Source organism: Notothenia rossii (assembly GCF_949606895.1).
Source record: "Notothenia rossii genome assembly, chromosome: 5".
Classification (NCBI taxonomy): Eukaryota; Metazoa; Chordata; class Actinopteri; order Perciformes; family Nototheniidae; genus Notothenia; species Notothenia rossii.
The window spans coordinates 17168173-17193759 of record NC_136903.1 but is presented as its reverse complement, the minus strand read 5'-3'; the positions used below and the strand labels follow the sequence as shown (position 1 = coordinate 17193759).

The following is a 25587-nucleotide window of genomic DNA, read 5'->3' as shown; positions in this document are numbered from 1 at the left end:
TTAAATTCAAAAGAGCTTTATTTGTTGCTTGAACTGAGACAACCATACACTTCTTCTGAAAGCTTTTTACTCAAGTGGATGACTGGGATAAAGTATCCACCATCAACAATTGCAAAAATATATTCCATTTCCCTTTCACCATACTTTGAGTGTTGCTCTGAAAAACAATGAACTCACTGCAAAGTTGGATTCCATAAAAGGACAAACGCATATAAAACAATAAATAAAAACAATTTGTTCTTCCAGGTAGACCAATTGCAGTGATTCATAATAGGCGAAATGTCCTATTTCACATTTTCAACAAGACTTGGTTTTCCAGTAGCAACAAACCAATCAATGCACCAGAATTACATTTGTTAAAATACTTTGCGGGGCTGCAAAAAGAAATGCAAACAAAATCCAGGACATTATTTTGAACAGCTAACCTAAAATGCAGTTTAAGTGGTGTCAGGAAAATCTTGCATTTTTGCAAATGCCGAATTTAAATATCTGGTAAAAAAATCAGCGCCCAAAAACTAAGAAGATTTTACAAGGCATCTGATACCAACTTAATCTAAAGATAAAGAACAAAGCACTTTGAACAGCGGCACCAGTGTGAAACTACAGATGTTTAAATACTGCTGGTCCTTTTTTTCTTTTTTACAGAATACCAATACAAGTTACATGCAGAGTGGCTCTGCTCTTTGAATGGAAAGGCACCATCAGTAGTTAGCTCTCGCTACAGTATTACAACAAAGAAAACACATCACAGTTAGCACTTGAGATTCATCGAGGGTCTGGTTCCCAAAATCAACATGTTGACATGAATGGTACGGATAACTGAACTCATACTGTTTAGACTGATATTTTGCCTTTTGAGATTGTTTGATTTCATATGTATTATGCAATTGACCAATACCCCTTGACATGAATCTGTTTTGTGAATTATCACTTTCAAGGTCATCTGAATGGTGTTCTGCATGGTTCCATCTCACCATCATTTTTTAAAACACTGACACAACAAATTCTGTGAAACAACCTAAACATCATTTTGTATATCTGAACTGGCATCGTGCCCCTGTCTTTTAGTACAATCAAACAATGTCTCATGGATTTGCAGATCCAATACCAGAAAAAAAAAAGTTTGTCTGACCAGATAATTTCTCTTGTTGATTAGAGCTTTGTGGCAAATTAACTAAACGTTGTGTGGTCTTGTCTTTCGAAATAGATCCAAACAGCCAAAATAAATAAAACTTCAGTGTACCAGAACTTTAAGATCCAGCATGTTTTGCTTTGATATTTAATGCTCAGAATCTGGGCTTACACTTCTTATTTTTCCAATAGTCAGTGCTAATAAATATTCCTCTCTTGGAAAAGTTCATATGTGCCAAGACAGAGCAACTGTTGCCAGTCTCAAATCCTTCAAACATACCAGAAGTAATCTACCAAATGTAAAAGAAATAACAACGTACATTTACCTTATGCAAAATAACTGCTTAACATGTGACAATAAGCCTATGAAGTATTTTCATTGGGAAATCAAGAAAAGGAAAGCACATTATTTTGTATACATTTCGGCAATGATTATTTCTTTTGAAAGTGGAACTTGATACGATTGGAGAATGAATTCAATTCCTTAACAGTTCATGATTATCTGATAGAAACAGAAAATGATTTAGACCTACACGGTAATAAAACAAGAAGAACACAGATAACACAATACCTATCCAGTAACAACTATCCAGTAACTGAAGTTCCTTCAAACTAAAATACATTTACAAGAAAAAGTCTCAGAATGCTTTGAACTGTGCAGGTTAAACCAACAGGGGTGTCCTCATTTTGGAAATGTCTGACATACTGTACGTGTTAAGGCAAATACTAGCTCCCATTCTAAGCAATCATTAAGACAAAAGTTGTGAGAACGGCTAAATTGATCCAAATGTCCAGAGAACACTAACATCTGAAATCAATTTCCTACATCAGGCTAAAGCTAATCATAAAGTGAAATAAAATGACAGTTTGTGGTTATTCTTATGATCCTGCCTTGGGACGAATGATTCCAGAAAGTCTAAAATGAGTCTAAAAGCGCCGCTAGCACCCTCTAGAGGTCTGCCTGCTCCTTACACCCAAACTGAACCAAAGTGGTATGAACCGAGTGACAGTGCCATCTGTGTACTAACAATTACATTATCCAACTTTTAAAGGCATCTCTTTTGCAATCTCCATACTTCAACCAAAGCAAGATCATAGTCAATCAAACATGATCGATTACCAAGATCAAATACCCTGTACGCTTTTAAAACTGCATTTAGAGTGAAAAGTTATGATTCATAGAGCTTTTAGTCATTCATCTACAGTTTAGATAAAGCATGATTACTGGGTGTACCATGTTTATCAGTAAACCAACAACCAGAAGATTTGAGAGAGTTGATAATGAAAAGGCAGTTGGTGGTAGGCTACATGTGGGTGAAGTTGACACTCATATGTGCACAAGCACTATCTTGAAACCAGCGTTCAGGCACTGGGAGGAGTAGTTTTGTGGCATTCCAACATTTCTTAGAAATGACACAGGACGCTGGCAGCTACATGGTTAAATTACTCAAGATCAAAGCCTGAAGAACTTTGCATATTATGCTTTACATTTCATTTTCTTTTCATTTTAGTGATGCATTGAGAAAACCCCTCTGCAAGTTTAGTCCTGCAGAAATGTATTTTTGTATGAATGATAAGATTTTGTTTGCATTGGCTTCCAAGGGAGAGACATTGAAAATGGTTGTGACCTTATTATTATTATCATCTGATCTTATTACTGTAACTAATGAATAACTGATGTGCTTAAATGTGTTCACTTTCTATTGGCCAACAGCAAATACAACTGTTGTATGATAAATATAAAGACTTTAGTAGCATTTGTTTCCCCATAAGTTTGATTGTACCATCAATGTAATACTTTTTTTTTAAAAATAAATCAACACACGTTTTAAAGTTCTGAGCAGATAAAGGAATACAAATAAAAATACATTAAGCAGGAAGGATCAAATCTGCTTTCCACTTCCGAAAAAATGGATTTGGCTTACACTTCGTCATTGGACCATTATACAGCAGAACAGAATCCAGCCAAAAATCATAATTAAAAACCAAAATGTTAAAGGGCAACATTTGATCACGGGTCGGTGGTCTCGGCCCACTTTCTAGAAAAAAACCCCGCTCCTCGATTCCATAAATACTCGAAGGAGTAAAGTGAAAAGTGTCTCAGTGACTCCGGGCCCCAGCTGGCAGTCTTTGGCTCCATTAGGAGTCTTTTGGTCCAGTCATATTAAACCCTGCTGAGGGTAGAAGCTGCTGACTAGGAGAGTCCCTGCGCTCGGTCGTAATCTGTGATCAGGCCTTTGATATGCGACAGTTTCTGATGGAGGTACTCGCATCGCTTCTTCTCTTCCCGGTACCCAGGAAACTTCTATAAAGAAAAACGTGAGCCATCAGTAAAGGACATTCAACGTGATCGCCCTTATGTTAGAACATCCGTGTATTCTTATACAAATCTATCATGTCCTTAGTTTTTTCAGGGAGGTTTGCTGGAGTTTTTGGAATTTGATTTAGCTAACCCTCAGTAGCAGTATTTGATCAATTGATGTTGGGTAGAATTTATGGCAATTTAATCTAAAAATAAAAGTTCTAATTTCTTAGTGGATTGGCAAACTATGATGCACATCCTCAATGGTAAAGTCAATACAATGTTAACATCACATCTTTTTTTAAATAGGAAAATTCTAAAATCTATTTTAAATGGAAAATGAGAAAAAATGATGTTCATGAGTGTCACAACTGTTACATGCAATTAAATAAAAATGTAAGTTATTCTTACCTTCTTATACTTTCGGTACTTTTGTAGTATTTGGTCCTCCATTAGCTGAAAGGATGACAACAGAAAGAGTGTTAGGAACATGTATCTGAACAGTTTATTGTTTTGGTGTTTGATCAGAAACGGGGCTTTTAAAGGCCCCTGGTCCTGACAGTACCTTGTACTCTTGTGTTCCCGGGGAGAGAGTGTTGATCTTTGAGCCCAACTGAACAAACATCTCTGTGATAGCCCCGATCCGGGCATGAAGAGCTCTGTATTCATCGTACTCGGCACAGAAGTCGTCCTTATACTCCTGCCTCTGCTCCAGTGCTTTTATGGTACTGTATTTTCTGAGAAAAAGCAAAAATAAACCAGATGTTATTTCAAAGCAGAAGTGATCTTTTGAAACTAAGTTGTTTCCAATTCCTTCCAGTAGATGGCACTGCAGAACGGTGGAGTGAGAGGCCTGACACGTCACTGATTTAAAAGCATGATGTGTTGACCAGATGTAAAAATGTAAGACATAACATGTGTGTTTGCTTCACTGAAGCTTTGTGACAGCTCATTTAGACATGTGGTTCAATTCACTGTATTTAAACAAAAATGATTTAAAGCTTATCCTCACTCTTTAGGGTATCTATTCTCAGTGGCTTAGAGCGATGACAGATTATTTTACAACGTATGTGAGATATCACGCAAATATTTGGATTGAATTCCCGAATCATTAATCCTTTCTGAAGCTGGGATTTGAAAATGTAACACAGTCAGGGTGTGTGTGTTTGAATCTTACATTAAATATTCAGGCAGTTCCTCTGCGGAGGTTCGATTGACAGGTGTTTTCTCCCCCTCATGATCTGTGGATAGGAAAAACAAACACACACACACACACATTGAAAAAAAGGTTAAAGCAATCTGCCAATGCAAATGCGATAATGTGCCTATCATATCAAGGCTGATGGAATCATTTATCACTCCCTCTGATAAGAGATCTGATCCAAGGCAAGCCGTGACGTCAGCAGCCTCCGAGTAGGAGGCATGCTGCCTGCTGACTCGCTCGACCGTAGGTCACCCAGCTGTTTCACAGTCAATCATCAACAGACTAGAGCCTGACTGAGGACAGCAGGGCAGAGAAAGTGCTAGAGCACTAACAACACTCACTGCTCTCTCAAATGAAAATATATGAATTGCTCCTTGTGGGCCTGCAGCACCAACTATAACTCAAACCTGATCTTTTTTGCCTTTTCGCTAAATGAAAGCTGTTTATTTCATGGCCCCAACAAATAGTAAAAAGACGGATTAATGACAGCACAAAAAGATACATGAAGTGTGAGAACACGTTACATAAAAGGGAAGTGTTTGGTTTTAGGGTTGTTTACCTTTGAGATTTTCTCTGTTATGTTTCAGGTCTGGACTCGTCTCAATCCAGTCTGGTTTTAAGCGCTCTCGTTCTTTGTCTTTGTGCTTTTTGGACTTCTTTTTTTTATGCTGGCCGTTGGTGAATGGTTGGTCAGTGCAAATGGACGTGTCAGTGTGTGGCGGCTTAGGGCTGGGTACAGTGGGAGCTGGCTCTGTCCTCTCCAGTTTGGGAATAGTAGATGACCCGCTGAGTTTGTGCGGTGATTGCAGTCCATTTGGGCTCCCCTGGAGATGATTGTTGGTTTTGTCGAAGTCCAGTTTGATCTGTACTCTAGAGTTTCCATGACTAGAGGAGCTGCGAGCCCCATTGGTGACGCAATCTCCCTGAGACGGTGACTGCAGTGGCAGACACTGGTCTAACAGTCTTTGTTTTTTGGGAGTCTGAAAGTTGGATGGGTCCGAGGGCAACGGCCGTTTCTAGAGGAGAAGAAAGAGATTATATTGATTGATTTGCTTTTTCTTATTGATATGAGAGTGGAAATTACATGAGGTGATCCGAACATGCCTGTATCATGATTACATATTAACTTTAAAGGAGTAGTTTGACCTTTTGTAATGTGTGTTTTTTCATTTATTTTGCAGAGAGCAAGATGATTGACACCTCTCGCATATCCAAACTAAATATGAAGCTACAGTCAAAAGCTCGCCTTGCTCTGTCCACAGGCTCACAAACTAAAACATTGAATTTAATTTGTGTAATCGATGCAAAACAGAAGTGACTTGACAATTCTACGAGGTGCTTGACTATGTATTGGCCAAGACCAATAACATCACAACGTTTCTAGGAAAAGCACAATTTGTGTAACTATTTCTTCTAATCCAGTCAGAGCTATATTTACACTGAAGCAAATAACAAATGAACACAAAGATATAAGAGTGCCGTCATATTTCCAGTAATGTGTATCTGCAAAAGAGGAATCTACCTATCTATTTTCAGTCTTATAAGAAAGTAGAAGCGTCACAAGATAATTAATTCAAGGTGAATAATTACCACAGAGAGATTCTTGGCAGGGCTGAGATGTGAAGGAGAGTCCCCGGGAGTTTTGTGGAATGACTGGTTGGACTGGGGACTCTTCAACTGGATACTGTGGAGTGGCTGTAGTTTCCTGAAGAGAGATTCAGAACACAGCACCTTCAGTCAGACAGTAACTGTGAGGTAAATGGCCTGTAAAGCTAAACAGGAAGAGGCAGTATGTAGGTCATAAAGCTGGCTTTGGTAGATTTATGAGTGAGTGGATGAGCAATTATCGTTTTTGTTATGACACGCTTTCCAGACAGTGGTGGCAGCTTTTCCACAGAAGACACAATTATTGACTTTACAAAACTGTCAATCTTTAGAATGTTATCAAAGCTTTTTTTTTGCAATTTAATGTGGTATGTTTTGTTTTGTGTCTCTAGTGATGCAATCTACAGGGGGCCAGCACAAAGACTAAACACAGTCCAGTGAGCAGAACAATAGCAGCAGATTTAACCTCTGGAGGACCAAACCCTCTTCTCTGTTAATCTGCTTCCTACAGCTCCTTCCTCAAACCAGTCACTCCCCCATATGTGTTCATGCATCCTTTTTATTGTGTGAGTTTGGAGAAATTAAACATGAGCTGAAGAATGATATTACAAAAGAAAGAAGGCATGAATACTCAAATAAATGAATAAACTAGGGTGAAGAAAATCTGCATTATTTACAGGCTATCGCTGTTCTATTACACTTGGCAAACAATTTAATGACTACAATTGTAAGCTTTTTACACTTAGCAGGGGTGGTGAACAGAGGGGGTTGTGAAATTAGCCAAAAAGACTTGAGTTTTTTCCAAAACATTCATGAAGCACATGGCCTGCGTGTTTACTGGCAGGCGGAGGAAACGTACTAGGGGAGAAGCTCACCCTGAGAAGCTCAGCCTTGCTGCTCTGAACCTTCCCAGCTAATGCCATTTGGCAACAGGGTGCAGGGCATATTCTCCTCAGCTTTGATGTGTCCACTTAGAGGTTCATCAGTGCACAGAAGTAGTCATTTAGAAGCTCCCCTTTCAACATGATCACAGCAGACTTCTACAGTAATTCAGTGTCCTTTCTGTAGTCACGCCAGCACTGTCAAAACGCGTCCATCCCAAAGTCTTTTATGGTTTATAGTCTTTTAACGGGTCTTTAAACTTCTAAAATAACTTTATAGCAATAGTTTGACTGTTTATTTTGTAAAATGTTTTCATCATCTTCTTTCTTGCAAAGATTTGTATGAAAATATGCATACCACTCTCTTGTATAGAGTAAATGAAAGGCTACCGTCAGCAGGCTATTAGCTTAGCTAAACAAATTGAAAGAGCTAACCTGGCCCAAAAGTTAACAAAATCTTCAACCAGCACCTCCAACATTCGGTTTTTGTATATACTAAAGAAACAATATATAATCTGTTTATAAGTGAGTTTTAGAGGTGTTGAAATGTAAATTTTGTTACTTACATGCATAGCAAGGCCAGGTGTTTCGCATCTTAATTCTAAACTAAGCTTTATAATTAGCGTTGACATATACATCTTCTCATCTGGGGTGTATTTTCCAAATCTTGAACCATTGTTTTGTTTGTTTCAAGTAGCCAAAACAGAACATTTTCTTACACATTTCAAATTTGCTCAAGGAAACAAAACAACAGATTTTTGTGTATTATGGCTAACTTACCACTTGATCAGGAGCCTGTGGATGAGTTGCTTCTCCTCTTCTACATATCCAGGCCAGTCTCTCTGAACGTGTCTGTAGAGCTCATCCTTCAGAGTATAGCTGTGGTCCTTAGGGTTCAGTTTGCCAACCTGAAAAAAAAAAAAACCCAATGTAAATAAATCAACAGGAAAAGAGCAGAGTACAACAGAAAAGGAGGCAATCTGAGGTAACAAAAACACCAAGCTGTGTTAACCTTCAATGCTGTGACTCCACCTTATATTTAAATAAAGTCCTGTTTGCTACTCAGTGGGTCTGTATTGTTTCTGCGGAAAACAGTTTAACCCTGCCCTTATTCAACCTAATCCTGCTGATACAAATCTAGACAAACCAACCACTTTCAATTCTGAAAGTAGTCGGATCCCAGCTGGAGACACCCCACCCCTTCTCCTGTCAAAACACAATCTTCTCCTCTAAAGATAATTAAATCACAGCCTAATTACAGCTACCAGCGGCAGTACAATCTCCACTTGATGATTGCAGTGGGACACTCAAACATTGTGAACACAGGAAATATGCCTGAAATAAACTAACTGTCATCACCTTTTCAGAGCTGTGGTCTTTCATTTGTATCATAAGCAAAGTAGCAAGATAGGGACTAATTTATGATTATAGTTTTAATCCTTAACCTGATTTTAACTGACACTAAATAAAGCTTAATGTGTAATTATCACACAGCATTTTCACATTATCTTTTACTTTACATCTGAGTATGTTAAATCATTCGTCAACTGTGTTTATTTGGCTAGGTGACAGATGTCTCACCTCCTCCAGTATTGAGGTCAGGTCAGCCTTGTCCTTTAGACTGGCCCGCTCCCTCTCCAACCACAGTAGCAGCTCAGGTTTCCTGTAGGGCTTTAAGGCCAGGAGATGAATGATGCGATCCCTCAAGGGCCGGTGTGCCACAGGGCTGGGAACCAGGCTCCTCTTGTTACAGGGGGAGTGCTTGTTGCTGCCATCTGAGCCTGATACCAGACCCTGCTTCCTCTGGACCTTCACAAACTTACCTGAGATCAAAACAAAGGGACACAACAGTTTCAACACAAGATTTGGGATGATAAGGACACACTTTTGGTTCGAAAAGTTATCTCAGCAGTAAAGCTGGTTATGAAGGGCCGTACTTATACTGCAATACAAAAAGCTAGACAAGACCAAAGAGATTGTAACTGATCTGATAACAGTATTCAAATATGCTCACTGTATCCTGTCCAAGCAGCCAACATATCATTCCGAATCCAATCCTCAGGCCATTTATACAAATCACACCCTGATTTTGAAAGAAAGGCCTTAATCTTTTATTATATCTCTCTATTGTCGTGCAATCTGCCTCATGTCCACGCAACAACAGATACCTCCATAAATACCTTGAGCACGGGGCTGTGCTTATGCACTTTCCTTTTTTTTCTTCTGGGAAGGGTAATGTTGTTGCGAGACGAAAACGGTGAAAGGGGTTGCACTAGCGTTAGCCTAGTACTGGGTAAACAGAAGAGCATGGGATCTAAAGCAAGTAACACAGAGAGGCCCTTTCTTCCTGTTGCAGTACTAATTCAGTTGAACCTGGGCAGGCAGTGCTTATAGATATCTGCAGACTGTAATCTCATTACAACCTTAAGCCATACTTTGGAGGGTGCTATAGCTCAAGACTAACCTCTATCACTTTCACAGGGACAGCATGCCATCATTTTTTCATATTTATACAGGGAATGTATATTGTATACTGTCATTTCTACAGAGTGTTACAAAGTGTAAGATTCAAATGAAGTGACTTTAAATCGACTTTGCAAAATGCAACAGCTTTGCAGCGGCTTGTTTCAACAACAACCTGGAACCAGGTCAAATAGATTTCATGCGAATATCCTTTATGCACTGAAATAAAAACCCGCACTGCCACATTTTAAACAAGCAGCAACAAGAACCATCGTTTGATGTTAATAAATGACAGCAGCTTGGTAAAAGTTTTAAAGCTTGTCAAAGAAACTTGTTATGACACTTCGAGGTGATAGAGATATCTCACTTAGGGTAACTAACACACTTAAGTTATGTGGGCGTAATTATAAGCAATGACTAAACACTAAAAGTAGCAACTGTTCTTAATAGGTTATCAATATTATAGAGGATAAGAAATATAATGAATGGCTTCAAAACATTTTTGATTTATTTCTATATTTGTTTTTACTTTGAACTTTTACAACTTGTCCGACACTTGGTGTGTGCACACACTTTAACTGCTTATTGCCAGTGCCCTCTATTCCCCAAATGCAACTGAACTTTAAATCATACATCCTCGTCTTAAGTGGACATTTTTCTACTCCGTAACCTGTCATTTTGAGTTGGTATATGGACATTTTTTTCTGATGAGTATAGCTTTACTGTACCATAAAAAGACAGTCAGTCACCACGAAATAACTATGTGCCCTCCACTGCATATCGCACATACTGTGATCCGAAACCCATGGATTTCTCTCTCTGCTTTCCGCGGGAGTAAGGAAAGCTATGTGCTTTGCAAGACATGTTCAAGTAAATCGGGGAATGTTGTAACAGAGATTTCTCATGGATTTCTAACATTTATTAGATGCATGCATGTGCCAGATTACATTTATTTTGTAAGAGCCTCTGAGAGACAATTTGGGCAGCAAGGCATGGCACGTCAAGTGTAGGAACCACCTCCAACAGCTGGCTGCTACAGCAATTACCGTAACAGCATGTTTTAGTGTTGGTCTGCAGTGTGTTTCTATTCATTAAATATGATCTACACAAACATTACAATTCCCATGGGACCTGTAAATGTCATGAAGCTTCATGTCTAGATCATTTATAAAGTTGCAGCATGCTCAATTTAATCCACAATGAGTATAAAACCACGAGCAAGGAGAAGGCAGTGATAAGAGAAATGAATTGACAGTAGAAGATCCTGCCTGTTAGGGACCCAATCGTTCGAGGTCAAGCAAGGACTCCTCTTTAGATGATGTTTAGTAGTATTTTATCAAAACAAAATTAATTACATTTGACTCAGTGTAATTAGAATTTAGGCAAAACTTCATCAGCATGAGACTTGTTAACGCATACTTCTAGCAAACTCAATCACATTAACGGTGCTGGCAGGCAAGCTGGCGCAGTGCCTGAGCAATCTGGTCAAAATGAAAGGAAAATTACAAGACAGAGAGGCATCCCTCTCGCATGAATAATTGCAATGAAGCTCTTTGATCAATTATGTGATAACTTCCACACCATATGGCAATTATCAGCATGATAAAATGGTTAGAAGCAATGGTTCAGAAACTTTCTGGGAACATGAAAACTCAAATGATCTGTCCTTGGTCCCTGCTTGAAGGCTTGCGAAGTAAAGCGGAGGCAGGAAGATACACCAGCATTTTGATACAGTGAATAGGCAAAAGCTTACTTGGCCCTGGCTTGATCTCAATTGCTGAGCGGCTCCAGATGTCCTTCTCCACCTGAGACATGCGCTCCCGGGTCGTCTGGTAGGAGTCGTCTGTGGCACAAACGGTGATCTTGTCCTGAATGCTACCCTGGCCCTCCAGGTGATCCCTGCCCTCCCTGTGTGCAGGAGAGTTGAAGCTTACACATTCTATATAAATATGTAACTGGGTGACTTTTGCCTGCTAGCAAATTCTAGTACTGTGTTCAGTTAAAAAGGTTTAAAGTCTGACAGCACTAATCTAAGCATTTAACCAACCCTTTCACATTGCTTAGCTGCAAACACTAATGCTCTGTTCTCAATAATTACTGGCCACACCTTCTTAGGTCGGTATATGACGGCCTTTAGGTGTTATTGTAGTCTTGTTTTAATATAGCCTGACAGTAGTACTGTCTGTTGTTGTAGTACTGAAGAGAGAAGTCAGTGTTTGGTAAGGCACTGCAGTCCCAGACACCACATTTACTACAAATTCCATTTGTGGTCGACCGTGGAAAGAGTTATGTGTGCTGCTTACCCTGAGACATACTGGTGAATGCAGTCAAAGCTGGACTGAGGCTTGTCTTTGCTGTCACTGGAAAGGTAGAATGAGAAAACTCTGAATCCATCCGGAGCTTCAGGGGTTGGCGCTGGGATCTTTACATACTGTAAAAAAAAAAAAAATAATTAGTATACAAATCAATAGAAACTTAGTTTAGAGTGTTTCGAGATGAAAAACAAAAATAATCCTTCATTGTGTTAAGGCAAAAGCTCATTTGAGTCATGTGTTAACTAATACGCATGTTTTATCTCAAATGTAGCCTGAAAATCAACAAAGCAGCTTCTTTTATTGAAACCATTTTAGTCATTTTTATTCACTGGTAGTTTTTAAAATGTGACCTAAATAATTCCCTCTCAGAGGGGGTACATTGTCACGCTTAGGTCAGAGATGATGACCTGTAGCCACTCATGGGAGGAGCCTGTCTGAAAGGCAACATACAACAATAGTAAAGTGGACAGCTTTTTCACTGTGGCGATAACCTCCTGTGTCACAGACTGTCTGAGGCTCCCTAGCAACAACCAAGCCGGCAGGCTGGAGTCTAGAAACCTATTACATAAAATGACCCAAAAACCTACTTCCACTAATAAGAACAGTTCACCATAGGAAGTCATTAACCAACAGGTAACATGTTCTTTGAAACACAATTGGCAGAGGGTCTCTCATACAGCGCCTGCAGCTGTGTTTCAGCCTGTACATTTACAGTTTAGTACTTTTGTTGATAGTGTCCTAGATTCGACAGAAAGCCAATGATAATCAAACATCCTTTACATGCATGTATATGTGCTTACTAATGAGTAGTACTTAATTTCAAATGGCTGCAACAGCTCACAGGCGCTTTAAGAGCTCTCAGAAAAACAAACGTTAGTCAGATGGACCTGAAGCTGCCTCTTTAGTTATCCGTCGTAAGTGATTGATTATAAGCTGACTGGCTGAGAGCACAGTGTCCCTAGCAGATGTGGCAGGCAGGACTATAGCTGTCACAAATGCCCAGTCATGCAGCAAAGCCATAAGCAGTTTTTTTGAAGCACGGAGCCAATGAACAGCTCCTCTCCTCTCCTCTCTTCGACACCCCTCCTCCTCTTCTAAAACCCAACGCATGCCATTCACCCAACCCCCAATAGCCTCCAGCTTTCCTTCATGTGCACAAGCCCACCCATGTCAACAAAAAACGCAAAGCAGCCCACAAGGCCGGGAACACTTGAGACACACAGCTGACCATTAATTCTGACCTATTTACGTCTGACCGTTCACATGAAGTGGTAAAGCGGAGTCTGACATACGTCTGCTTTGGGTTTTACGCTAATTAAGGACGATCAACCAAAAAAGCATCAAAGCCAGCAGGGACATGAGGCAAGCCATGTCCTCACAACCTTTTACTTTAAGAGAGTAAAGTAGTAGGCGCCTTGACCAAAATTAGAAGCAACAAGTGACTAAAACAGGGTAATTGACGCAGAGAAGGGCATGCAGAAGAACTGAATTTGAATTGGTTATAAATTGAGAGTCCTGCTAAACAAAAGCTAGCCTTTGATGAGGTGAGAGCACATTTAACATCGTAATAGTGCCACCATGTCCCCTCTTTCAATCGATGGCAGCCGTATGAGCCCCTCCAGCCATGCATTAGATTTGCCTGTCACCCCCATCCATGCCACTGTGCACACTTCACATTCAAATTCTAATCAATGTCAGTCAGGTCAGACTGTTCAGAGGTCGCCCCCGTTTTATTCACAGCTTCCTTTTATGCTACATAACCATATGTCAGTTAACCCATTAAAAAACACAAGGCCCTATACTTGAAAGTTCAGCAAAAATCAACAATCAGAAGTATTAAATAGTTGAGAAAAGAAAAACGTATTCACTTTCTTGCAGAGAGCTGATAAATATAAAGTAGCTAAAACAATTAGCTTAGCTTAGCTTTTGATATGTTTGCTGAAACAAAGAACACATGTCTGTAGAGAAATGCCCAGAATATGTTTTGGGTGATTAAGGAACAGTGTCTCCATTACATACAAGCAACCATCATCAGATTTATCTCAATTATTGATATTGCCATCAAATATCCAGTATAGCCACAAGACCAAGTAGCTACACCTGTAGCTTCAGACCTCTGAGTGTATTGTATTGAGCTATGGTGCGTTTTAATGCTTATAAGTTCAAATGTGGCATTTGTAAGAGAAACAAATGTATTGTTTTTTTTAAGTATAATTGGTTAACGTTAATAATCGGAACTCAATGTTGAAAACAGTTGAAGTTCAAACCCATAATGTTTTATTAATTCATATATCATATATATATATATATATATATATATTAATGATAAATTGTATCCATGGTAGGAGACAATGTCCTTACTCTGCTTCTGACTCCACTGTTCGTAATCTGTATTATCACTTCAGGAAATACCATATTCACTATCATGTTACCTGGTCAGTAGTTGACATTTTACATTTTCACTGCACACCAATAACAAAACTCAGCTTTAGGTCGGTGATCCTGAAAAAGCAGTCAGTCAACTACTAGGTGTTAATTTACGTAGAGACGCTGAGTCATAGACATTCCCGCATGGAGTTTAGGACTGATCCCCTGAGGCTGTGAATGTATGCATGTATGTTTATGTTTTTTTCTGTTTTCGAGCTGAGGAATCCTCAGACTCCCTCAGGGCAAATGCAGGGAGTCAGGTCAAATATCTAGTTGTCCACAGAGACAGTCTAATATTAGTTACACTTTTTATGAATCACAATGGACAAACTCAAATGTAAACAAAGGCACACAATTAACAATCCTTAATTTAAATATATGTAAATAAGTCAAAAATAAGCACAGACAGAAGAGTTTTTAGAGATGTCAGTGCATAGAATAGCTTCAATATTCACATAGCAGGGACTATGAGTCATTTATTCACAGCCGTCAAACACAATAATCAAATCACATTTCATTCGGCTTAGCTCAGTGGTTCATAGAGCAACTAATGTTATGCTTATATGTAATATTATGTCTGCTGCTTTGATTGAATGGCACACATATACATGTTGTGGTATATGGGTCTCCAAATTAGATTAATCCCATGATGAATATCTATCTATGAGACCTATCTATACTGTTTTAAAAATGTAAACTTCCCCTCTGTGGGACGAATAAAGGAATTATGATTCTGATGAATAAGCTGAAAGCTACTAATGACCCTTTATTTTGACTCGGATATCAACCAAAAAAAAAAAAAGTGTTTTTTTGAAAATATGCCACTGTAACGATTAAAGTGCACTTAATATACACTGAACAAAAATATAAACGCAACACTTTTGTTTTTGCTCCCATTTTTCATGAGATGAACTCAAAGATCTAAAACATTTTCTACCACTCTGAAACATGCATTTTTGCATTATTGGGGGGGGTCTGGGGGGGTCCGAAAACCAGACAGTATCTGGTGTGAGGGTTAGGATTAGGGTTAGGGTTAGGGTAATGTTGTGAATCGAGTGGGCTGTGCTCATCGTCCATAACATACGCCTGCCCATACCATAACCCCACCACCACCTTGGGCCACTCAATTCACAACATTACCCTAACCCTAATCCTAACCCTCACACCAGATACTGACTGGTTTTCGGACCCCCCCAGACCCCCTCCAATAAAGCAAAAATGCACGTTTCAGAGTGGCTTTTTATTGTGGCCAGCCTAAGGCACACCTGTGCAATAATCATGCTGTCTAATCAGCATCTTGATATGCCACACCTGTGAGGTGGGATGGATTATCTCGGTAAAGGAGAAGTGCTCACTAACACAGATTTTTTCAGATTTGTGAACAATATTTGAGAGAAATGGTTATTTTGTGTATGTAGAAAATGTTTTAGATCTTTGAGTTCATCTCATGAAAAATGGGGGCAAAAGCGTTGCGTATATATTTATTTTCAGTGTAGTAATGATTTCAGTTTTTATTCAAATAATTTCCTGATGTAACATTTGTATTGCTATTTCCTAAGTGAGAATTCTTAGTAATTATGGAGATAGCTATTAAATAAGCATTATTTCTCCATCTCAGGATCAGGAAAATAATTAATTTGCTAATGCTCCATAATTCTAATTATATTTGTGTGATTCCATTAAAATTCTAATTATATTTGTGTGATTCCATTAATATGAGAATAGGGATCATAGAAAAGCTTAATGGGGTATTATTGTCATCAGAGTGTACGATTAACATGTGTCAGTTAAATACAATTAAACAGCTTTATAAAAAAGAACGGAGCAGTGAGAGCTGTGTGCAGTATTTTGGTATGAGTCAGGTTTAACCGTTGGGTAGTTACAGTCAGAATAACCAAATGGCTTCAGAACGGCAATCCTTAGCACCTTGTCAGTGCAGCCCCCCATGGGGCGTACAGGCTGATACAATAACTGCCTCTGTGGCCTTGGCCAGCCACATCTGCTACTCCAGGGTCTGTGTGTTTGGAGATGTCAAATACTTTCAAGCTGTTGTAAGGTGTGAACTGGACTGGAACAGAAACTCTTGGCAGGGGGGTCAGCAGTTGAACAAGGACAAAGGACACCGTCGGGATGTCCTTGTAAAACTTCATCTTTAAATGTTTAAACTGCCCATCTTTGATGAGGTTAAACGGAGGTCTTAACCCTGCCATTTGTTGAGGAAGCAAAAAAATCTTCTCCCCCCCCCCCCGGTCCTTTGATTCTGCAGGCCAAACATCTGCAGGGAAAGATGAGAGGATAGTTCTCACTCTGTCTTTGCTCTACAGACGAAAGCAAGGCACCCAGCTCTGGATTTGGCATGGCAATACTGAGATCCGGCGCCTGGATATGTGATTTACTCTGAAGTCTTTGCCTCCTGCCCCTGTCTGTACTGACACTAGTTACCATTGTCTTCTCATCTGAGCCTACTCAGCCATAGCTGCTCTGTGAGCTGCCCGTCTTTTGTTCTAGCTTCTTCCCCCACAAAGCTGAGTGCAATGGCCTGTCGGGCCGCCTGGATTATTCATGAACAGCGGGGACGTGTGTTGTTGAGGGTAAAGGGAGGGATTGGGGGTTTGGGGTGTGTATGGTGGAAGGGGTGGGGAGTGAAGGTGGGTGTCGGTGGCTCCCAGTAGAGCCAGTGCATGAGGGATGGTCCTAAATTGTCTTCCTTTAGGAATGTGATGAGAAAATCAGCAAAGAAGAGGGGGATGGATACCGGCTGCAGCAAGTGTATTTGTTCCTCTTTCACTTCATTTGTTAGTACAAAATGTTATATAGATCATACATCATATAGACTCCACAAGTGATGCATTGACAGAGTAAACTGTCAGCCCTGTTTAAGTGTCACATTCAGAGAAGCAAGTGCACTGTCCCAGAGAAGGGGGTTCCACTCATTACTCTTATTTACTGTCCCCAAGCTTTATACAGTTTAATCAACAATTGCACTGTGACTCAGATTTGTTAAAAACATGTGGCATCACCTCTTATAGTCTAAATCATGCTTTCATTAAGCCTGAATGGAAGTGGTGGTTCCTGTGCTCGAGGATCTATTCATAGAGGGGGGTTGGTAGAGACAGGAAAGCAAAAGAAGGGGGGTGGGGACTGACGGGAGTTAGTGAGGGGATATGGGGATGGGCAACTGTCGAGCATCCCCCAAGGTACTGCCTGTTATGCCAAGCAGAATCAGTCTTTTTCCAAGAGGCTGGGGCTAATCTGTCAACCTCAACGAACACTCTCCGTCTCCCCTCCCCCGACACCCCCAACCCTCCTTACTGTAGGTGCCTTTCTCTTTATACACAGAGGGATGGAGGTTTTTTTAAAAGCCCCTGTTAGGTGTAAGGCAGTTTCCTCTGTTCACAATGCGTTGCGACATGTTTTCCCTCTATATGGATTCCCCCGTCTAAACCTTGTCTAATTTGCATTGGATGTTGACAGTGTTTGGGAATTTTCTAATTCCCTTAACACACTGGTTATTAGGGCCTCAGATGCACTGACAACAGTACGGTTTTTCCCTTGTTGATTCACAGCCTGTTTCACTGGAGCAATCTCCCAAACCACATGTAGTGCTATACTCCCATTACCGGACTTTTCTCTCCATGCAGGCAGGCAGTCTGTAACCCTTTAACAATTCACAGATTGTGCGTTGGAAAGTATGTTCAACACTGATTAACTTGCAGGGAAACTTGGATAAACAGGGGGGAATCCAAAACATGCACTGAGGTGTCGTGTGTAAAATCAGGTTGCATGGATTGAAGAGGTGAGCCAAATAATGCACACAAGCTGTCAATCTCTAATACAATAGTAAGAACAGATATGTGTTTGGTTTCAAATGATAAGCTTTATGACTTAAATAGTATCCCGTATTGCCCATGTTAATTTATTAAAACGTTCAAGCTTCCTTGTTGATTTGTAGGCATTGTTTGCTTTGTGTGTTGGATAAGACAATCCTTTTTATGTTGTGTGTAACCTCGGACAAAAACTAATAAGGATTATATAAACCAGCTTGAATTCTGTGTCTTTGGGTTAAACAATAGCTCTCTGGTGTTGGTTTCAAGCCTTTGGAGTTAAGCTTCCTTACGACTGTAAACAAAAACATTGCCCATGCTTACTTGCAATGTTTGTTCTGCTCACATCCTGTTATGCCACATATTTTAACCCAAGAACAAAATATTGCCCTTAGAGGGCAGTTCCTGACACTGTATGAAACATTTCCTTATTGTCAACTTTGTTTTCTTTTTACAGTACCAGAGACTTATTAGATGCTTAGTAACCACCAGCTTTGCACAGTAGGATCATAACACTTATAAGTTATTTGAATGGTAACTTTATTATAATAATCCTACATTTATTTAAAATACATATACCATTTTTTTGGATAAATGGTTTGAACCTGTTTAGATGTTTAAGAAATGAAGGCTTAGTTTTTTTTTATGTTGAAATAATTTGAATGTTTTGCTTATAAAACTATGGACGCTTTTCAAGAACGCAGGTATCAAGATAACTGACTGTAAAATCTAGTTACATTTAGAGAATTTCAATACATTGGAGCACCATACTGCAATCAATTACACACAGCATAGTAAGCATTATATTTAGTCATCTTTTCCACCTTTTTATGGATACCAAACAAGACCTTGGGGTAAATGAGCACACAGCTCTAGAGCCCAAACATTTATCATCAATCTAAAATATCAGTCTGCTGCGTTTACTCACAAACAGCATCTCATTTATAGCCTTTGATTTGATGTCAATGCTTATATTTTATGACTGTCCACATTGAATCTTTCAAGAGTTTGCTTCTGGGATATGCAGCCTATTACTTAAAAACAAATAAAACATTCTTTACATTTGCATATTCCCTCAGCTACATTTTTTTAAGCAGCCTGTGTTGTTATTGTGAGTTTTCCTCGTTGCTATTTCCAGTTTCCCAGGGTGACGACGATAACTTTGGTCCTAATGGTTTCAGAATGGGAATGTAAACAAATAGCAAAAACACAAAACTCTGTGTGTGTTTCACTCTGTTTCTAATTCTGGCAAGTGTATATCTATATATTTTATTACACTTGCATGTTGCCATCTTTAGTCACACTGCCTGCCCAGTTTGTGCTATTCATTTCTTTTACAGCATTCTCAAAACCCTAAAATATATAACTAAAACACTGCCACAGTCACCATGGCATCCTTCGAAATCCCTTGTTTGAAGCGAAGAACACAATAATGACAGAGGAGCTAACTAAAGAGAAGTCCTCTTTAACTGCAGGATCTCATGGGGCTTGTTCCCAAAATATACTGTATGATCCAAAGATCCTGAAGCCAACTAGCCCTGCGTAAACACATTGGGTCTCAGACGAGCGGAGAACACAGAGACTTTTGCCTCGCTTAACACATCTGGATGAATAGAGCGGCGTGTGCCCTTTCAGAAACACGTGGGACAACTCTCCCTCTCACTGCTATGCCACAGAGAAGACGGCTCTCAAACCGCATTCCTGTTATTGTTATTCTAATTAGCTTCCAGGGAAAAAAAGGAGAAAAAATCATGTGTGCATGGACACATACACACTTGCACACTGCAAAAGCTTGTTTGCAGTGCGAGCGGGAGGCGAAGCAAAGCGGCGTGGTGGCGGGGGGTAGAGTCAGAGCAGCCGTGTGTGAGATAGAGGCCCTGATGTCTCCCAAGGACTCAGCCAAGGCATGGGGTGAAATGGCAAAATAATCAAGAGGGCCGGCGGGAGGGAGCCCAGGGGAAGCTCAGCCTTCACACACAGTCGTCATGAGAATATATTTAAAAGTACCTCTACATTCCCCTCATCCCAACACAACTGCCTTTGTGTGACAGCTGTGCACATAAATGCAGACAGGGCCATAAAAAGAAAACACCTTTCAACATTTATGAACTGAGGAAGAAATTAAACCGTTGTCACATCTGACACAGCACAACACAGTGTATTCAAATGTAATGTCCATGTTTACTACGGCAATATAACACGCATAAAAGATACGTTCAGTAGAACAAAATACTACAGAACCACTTAATGCTGAGATGCAGTGCTTACTCACCAATACAGAGGTATGAGGGGGGAAATCAAGGAATAGAAGTATGTGAAGAATGTTATTTTAAGAAATAACAATGGATAAAACATACTTCATTCACCCATACAGCCTTGATCTAATAAATCGGAAAGTAACACAAGCTTCATTTTTTTCTAAATGGATAGATCTTGCCAACAAGCAGGCGGCGTTGCCAGCCCTGAAGGAAAATAAGCACTAGGATGTGAAATTCCTGGCCATGGGAACCCAGATCAGCTCTGAATATATTCCTTAATCCCTGGTGATTTCAAAGTATCCACGTTTAATGTAATGTTAAAAAAAGATGATCTCTCTACTCTTCCTGTTTCTTAGGATTTGCTTCAGTTTCCATTTATTATTTTTATTTCCTTTTACTGCCATGTGCTAGTTATTGATCAAACTCATTTGGTTCACTTGCCTCTAATATCATCAATCTTTTTTACGTCTGTTTGTACCTCATTCAAGTGAATAAATAGCACATGTTTTGATTGAAACTTGTTAGTTTCAAAGTTGCCTTGAACACTAGATTCAGAGGCATCTGTGAGCCTGTGTCTTTCATCGCATGATAACAAGCTTGGCAGAAAATATACAACAGAAAGGCTAAATGCCGCAGGGTGGGAGAGAAAGGCAGCCGAAAAACCTCAGCGTGCTATTTCTCGATAGGAGCCATGGCCCTGATACCACTGAGCCCTGGAGTGAAGCCACGACAGTGATTTGAAGAATTCCTCTGGTTTTTGTGGACCAGGAAGTGCCCTTTACAGGAAATGTGACATGAGCCAGCGAGGACAAAGATCAGAGAGGAGCAGTCGTGGCTTCTGTGATGGAGCTCTACAGCTGGCAACTGTCAGTGGACACAAGCCTCCTCACTCACTACACATGACCTCTAGAAGCTCATGCTGCTTTTTGGGAAGGGTTGATCTCGGGCAAACACGTATCCATCAACTAAAAAGTGGCTACATCTGTGATGCTGTAAACCTCCAACGTGGAGACACAGATACTGGTGATCCTCTCGGTCTGTTGTATGCCAGACTGCCATGTTCACCAACATCCTCCCCCCACTAACGGCTTAATCTAGCCTCCCCCATCACCAATGGTTGCAGCTACCTCATTAATGCCCAATCGTCCAGCTCTGGGACTATTGTCAGGGGGGGAGGGAGCCCGTGCTTGAATTCCGCAAAGCAATTTGAATATGTAATGTGCCAACCAAGATATAATCACCAAATCCTATTCAGTGATTAAAGCACACTTAAATTGCCCTCACTTAACATTTCTTCACAGAAAGACTCTTATGAGCAGGTTAATCTGCCGCTCATTTTACAGATGTTTCATGACATGTTTACATAATATTATTTTTGTTTGAGACACATTTTGCATCCGGCCTTGCAAAAAATTCCACCGCTCATGTATCATTCCTGTATTTTAAATCTCTCATGTCTGCACGGAGACAACAGGCACGGAGGCATGGGGGCTCCCTGGGGTTCACCAACCCCCCCCCCCCCCCCCCCCCTACCTCTTCTCCCTCCCCGAACAAAGCCTCCCCAGTTGCGAGCCTGACCCAGTAACCTGGCTAGCAGCCTGGGGGTATAGCGTACCCTGTCTTAGGGCTTCCAGGGTCTATGTGAGCACACAGGGCTGGCATTTGTGTACAGAGCAAAGTCACTTTCGTCAATGCAATCGGCTCTTGCGGGGATTAGACCAGCTCCTTTTAGACAGGGCCGATTGTGTGGTAAATGTGTAGTAGCCTAACAGGCAGAGCTGGGGCGGGTGTAATAGTGGCCCGGCTAATCTGGACGGACACAGGCATCTTTCTTTACATACGCTATACAGGAATGCCCTCGTGCTCTCAGTGACAAGTATTTTGGTAGATTTTGTACTTTGTCTTTGATATTTAATACACCATGGGACACGTGAGCAATTATTAGACATCTTTCTATCACACTTTGGGCTCTATTGCATTCAAAGTAGCCACAATATCAGCATTGATCACTGCATCTTCTGGTTTTAAGAAAGAGAAAAGTCCAAGCCAACAAAATCCATGATTGCCATTTCAGTGAGAGGGTTTTTGACCTCTCCATTGATGCATGCGAGTGCTTAATAATCAAATAAGATGTGCAGAAGAACTGTCACAAGTGCGTTCAACAGCAAACAGAACCAATTAGTGCATTCAATTTCTGAGGCATTAGGAGAACATGCAAAACATCTTACCCCTTGGCTCCCCTTGAAGCAAATCGCAGGCTGACTTGGTAGTGATAACTGAGGAGAGAGACAGAGAGAGAGAGAGAGAAAGAAGAAACTGGTCAGTGATTTCGGAATTAAGTCAAATGTAATGGACAGCTCATACACTATGAGTGAAAATATATCGCCATTGTTTAAGCTTTGTATGGTGGATTTTTCTAGATAACAGCAGCCTTGCTTGATGAGATGAGACTTGGTAAACTTTCCTCAATAAATGCCAAAACATTGCTAAAATTCACACTTCCAATCCGGGTTTACACTGATGAATTGCAGCCATATTTAAATATCATTAAATGTACAATTCATAGGTTTCTGGTTCCCAAATAGTCAGAGGAGGGTTTGTGATAAAGCAATCTATAGCCCACAGGAATTTTGCTCTGCGTTAGTCAGTTGCTGAGCATGTTTATTCCTTTTTATTTATTTTTTTACAAATCACAACAAAAAAAAAAAAAAATATCTTTTAAATATTTAACTTGTTATAAGCCCTTCTTGCTTTGGTTTATAACTGTACTGATCTCCAAGACCATGGCGAACCAAGCACCAGAACATCATATTGTATATTTTCCCCTGACTGATAAGGAAATATTGAAATAAAAAAGAATCTACCTTTGAAGCTACATGATACATAGTTAATAGATGGAGACAATTATCTGCCAAGTACAGCTGTGCCTGTGATTGACAGCACTCTCAATTTATTATTTATGGTTTTGGGAGATGTCTTCCCTATTGAAGAGTACTGTTGTGATTTTTTTCATCACCCGTTAGCATTTAATATTGAATGAAATAATAAATATTAAAGCACATACTGTTTGTGACAACAAGGCCCTGGGCAAAATCAGATGGTTTATCACAAGTGAAAATAAAGAAGCTCGTTCTTGATAATGATAATTTAAAGTATGACAATAATCTATTAATATTTTTGGATTAGCAAATCCATTGTTACAACTTATAACACTTATATGGCACATATACAAGTATTTGGCCATATTGTATGTCATTATGGTCATGCCAATAAAGCTATTTTAATGTAATTGAGTGATTAGTGTTTAGCCAAAGATAATAATTTACATATAGGTTTCTGGTGAAAAATCCCTTTTGCATGGTGTTCATCCTCATCCATCTGCAGCATTTGATCCCAATTAATGTATTAATAACTTATTTATAAATGCCTACATGATAGCTTGTTAGAGAGTGAGAGACCCATGAGTTCTTGTTGCCATTTATAACTGCATGTTTACCAAATGGATACAAAGCATTTGGGCGAAAAGGATTTTCACAACCTGGCAACCCCAAAGTTGTTGTTAGTAATGGAGCTTTACAATAATAAACTCTTTATAAAGTGTGTTGTATAAGATACAGTTAATGAATTACAGGATTCGGTAGACATTTTTATATCATTGATTAATCTTATGGTAATTTACGAACCAAAAGTGCCCAAAATGCACTGCTTCCAACTTATCTTAGTGTATATTTGTTATTTTTCTAAATCTGCAAGGATATTATTGAACCCATTTCCCTTCAAAATGAGTTTTGAAATATCCTCAGCTTTGAGAAAATTGCATAAATCTAAGTTGAGACTCAGCTTTTTAAAAGTATTGTTTAAATGAGAGCAAATTGAAATTCATTCACAAATCACATCTGAAAACAGGAAACTCTTCTAAGGTTGAGCTTCCTGAGCACATCTCCTTCATCTCAGTGGGGGTCTAAAACAGTATTTTATGGGATGGTCTTTGACTTGGAAAAGTTTAGCAGTAACCTCTCCTGCCTGGTGTTGCCTGGAGGAGGCTGTCAGGCTGTGTGAGATCTGGAGTTTACTCTGCTTTACTCAGCTGGGCGAGCAAAAAAACAATAACACACAAGACCCCAGCGACAACTCGTCGAGCCCAATGCAGACTATACAGCTGAGACCAGGTCTATTCCGGGCCACACACTTATTTGTTTTGACCCCCCCCTCCCTCCTCCCCACTTGAAACCCAACAAAAAAAAAAACTCAGCAAATGAGCCAACTGCTGTCCTAACTGTGGGACTAACTTATCAAGCCTTGCTCTGGGAGACACCATTTGGATAGACTAAATTAACTCGGTCTAATCTAATGGACCATAAAAGCAATAAAACAGTCTCCTGATTCAGAGTAGTCGAATAATTTGCTTGATAGCTTGTTCATTAATTTATTCCCGAGAGCAAAACAAGCAAGACAAAAACTGCCTTTAGAAAAAAACATCTAATGACTGACAATAATGTGTTCGCCCTACATCTAAATAATGAATTTCACATGTAATGTATGTGTAGAAAGCAGAGACAACACAAAGGTTTTAAAGCTCAGGGCATTATCACAAACCTCTGCCTGTCATACGTGAACTTTAATACCTTTTGGTTTTTAGGGAGATTACGCTTTGGTAAACAAGCAGAAATTAAATACCCTGCCCTTTTCTGCACAAAACACATTTCACTCAGGGTTTAAAGGGGGAATTTAATGAAATCCCGTCATTCATCAGATCTATTGAATTGCCTGTTATGATCACAATAAATCCAGCTAAGCCTTCTCTAACAGCCAAACACAAAAACAACATTAACAACCACCAACTTCTTTCGATAAGACCACCTCAACTATTTAAACTTTACTTTGTTTCCTAGTAAAAGGGAATAACGAGCTTCCAAACCACAGGGATTTTACAGTTCCCGGAGTTGGGAAGCGATTTAGATAATAGAAAATATAGCTTGAAAAAACACACACTAGCTCCAAAGTTCAAGCCGATCTTTTTTCTTACCTTCAGGTTCTGGTAGCCTTCGAGGTCCGGATGGCAGTGTCAGTGAGTTTGACGTGATATAGAGTTTGATTTGGGTTGTTTTGTTGATTTTGCCACAGGAGAGCCCATACCGATGCTCCTGTCTCAGCGCTGCCATTTCTACAACTGAACA

The 25587-nt window shown here is 39.8% G+C and overlaps 1 protein-coding gene across 1 annotated transcript; it reads right to left on the bottom strand.

Moving 5' to 3' along the window:
* LOC307039037 (RNA polymerase II elongation factor ELL) lies at positions 1–25587 on the bottom strand. Its single transcript, XM_079680788.1, is given in 14 exon segments — positions 1–3436; positions 3845–3889; positions 3999–4170; positions 4611–4674; positions 5197–5653; positions 6228–6342; positions 7904–8031; positions 8705–8946; positions 11340–11494; positions 11890–12017; positions 22639–22686; positions 25437–25459; positions 25462–25515; positions 25518–25587. Coding segments are annotated over 14 exon segments (1797 nt in total). The 5' UTR covers positions 25573–25587; the 3' UTR covers positions 1–3325.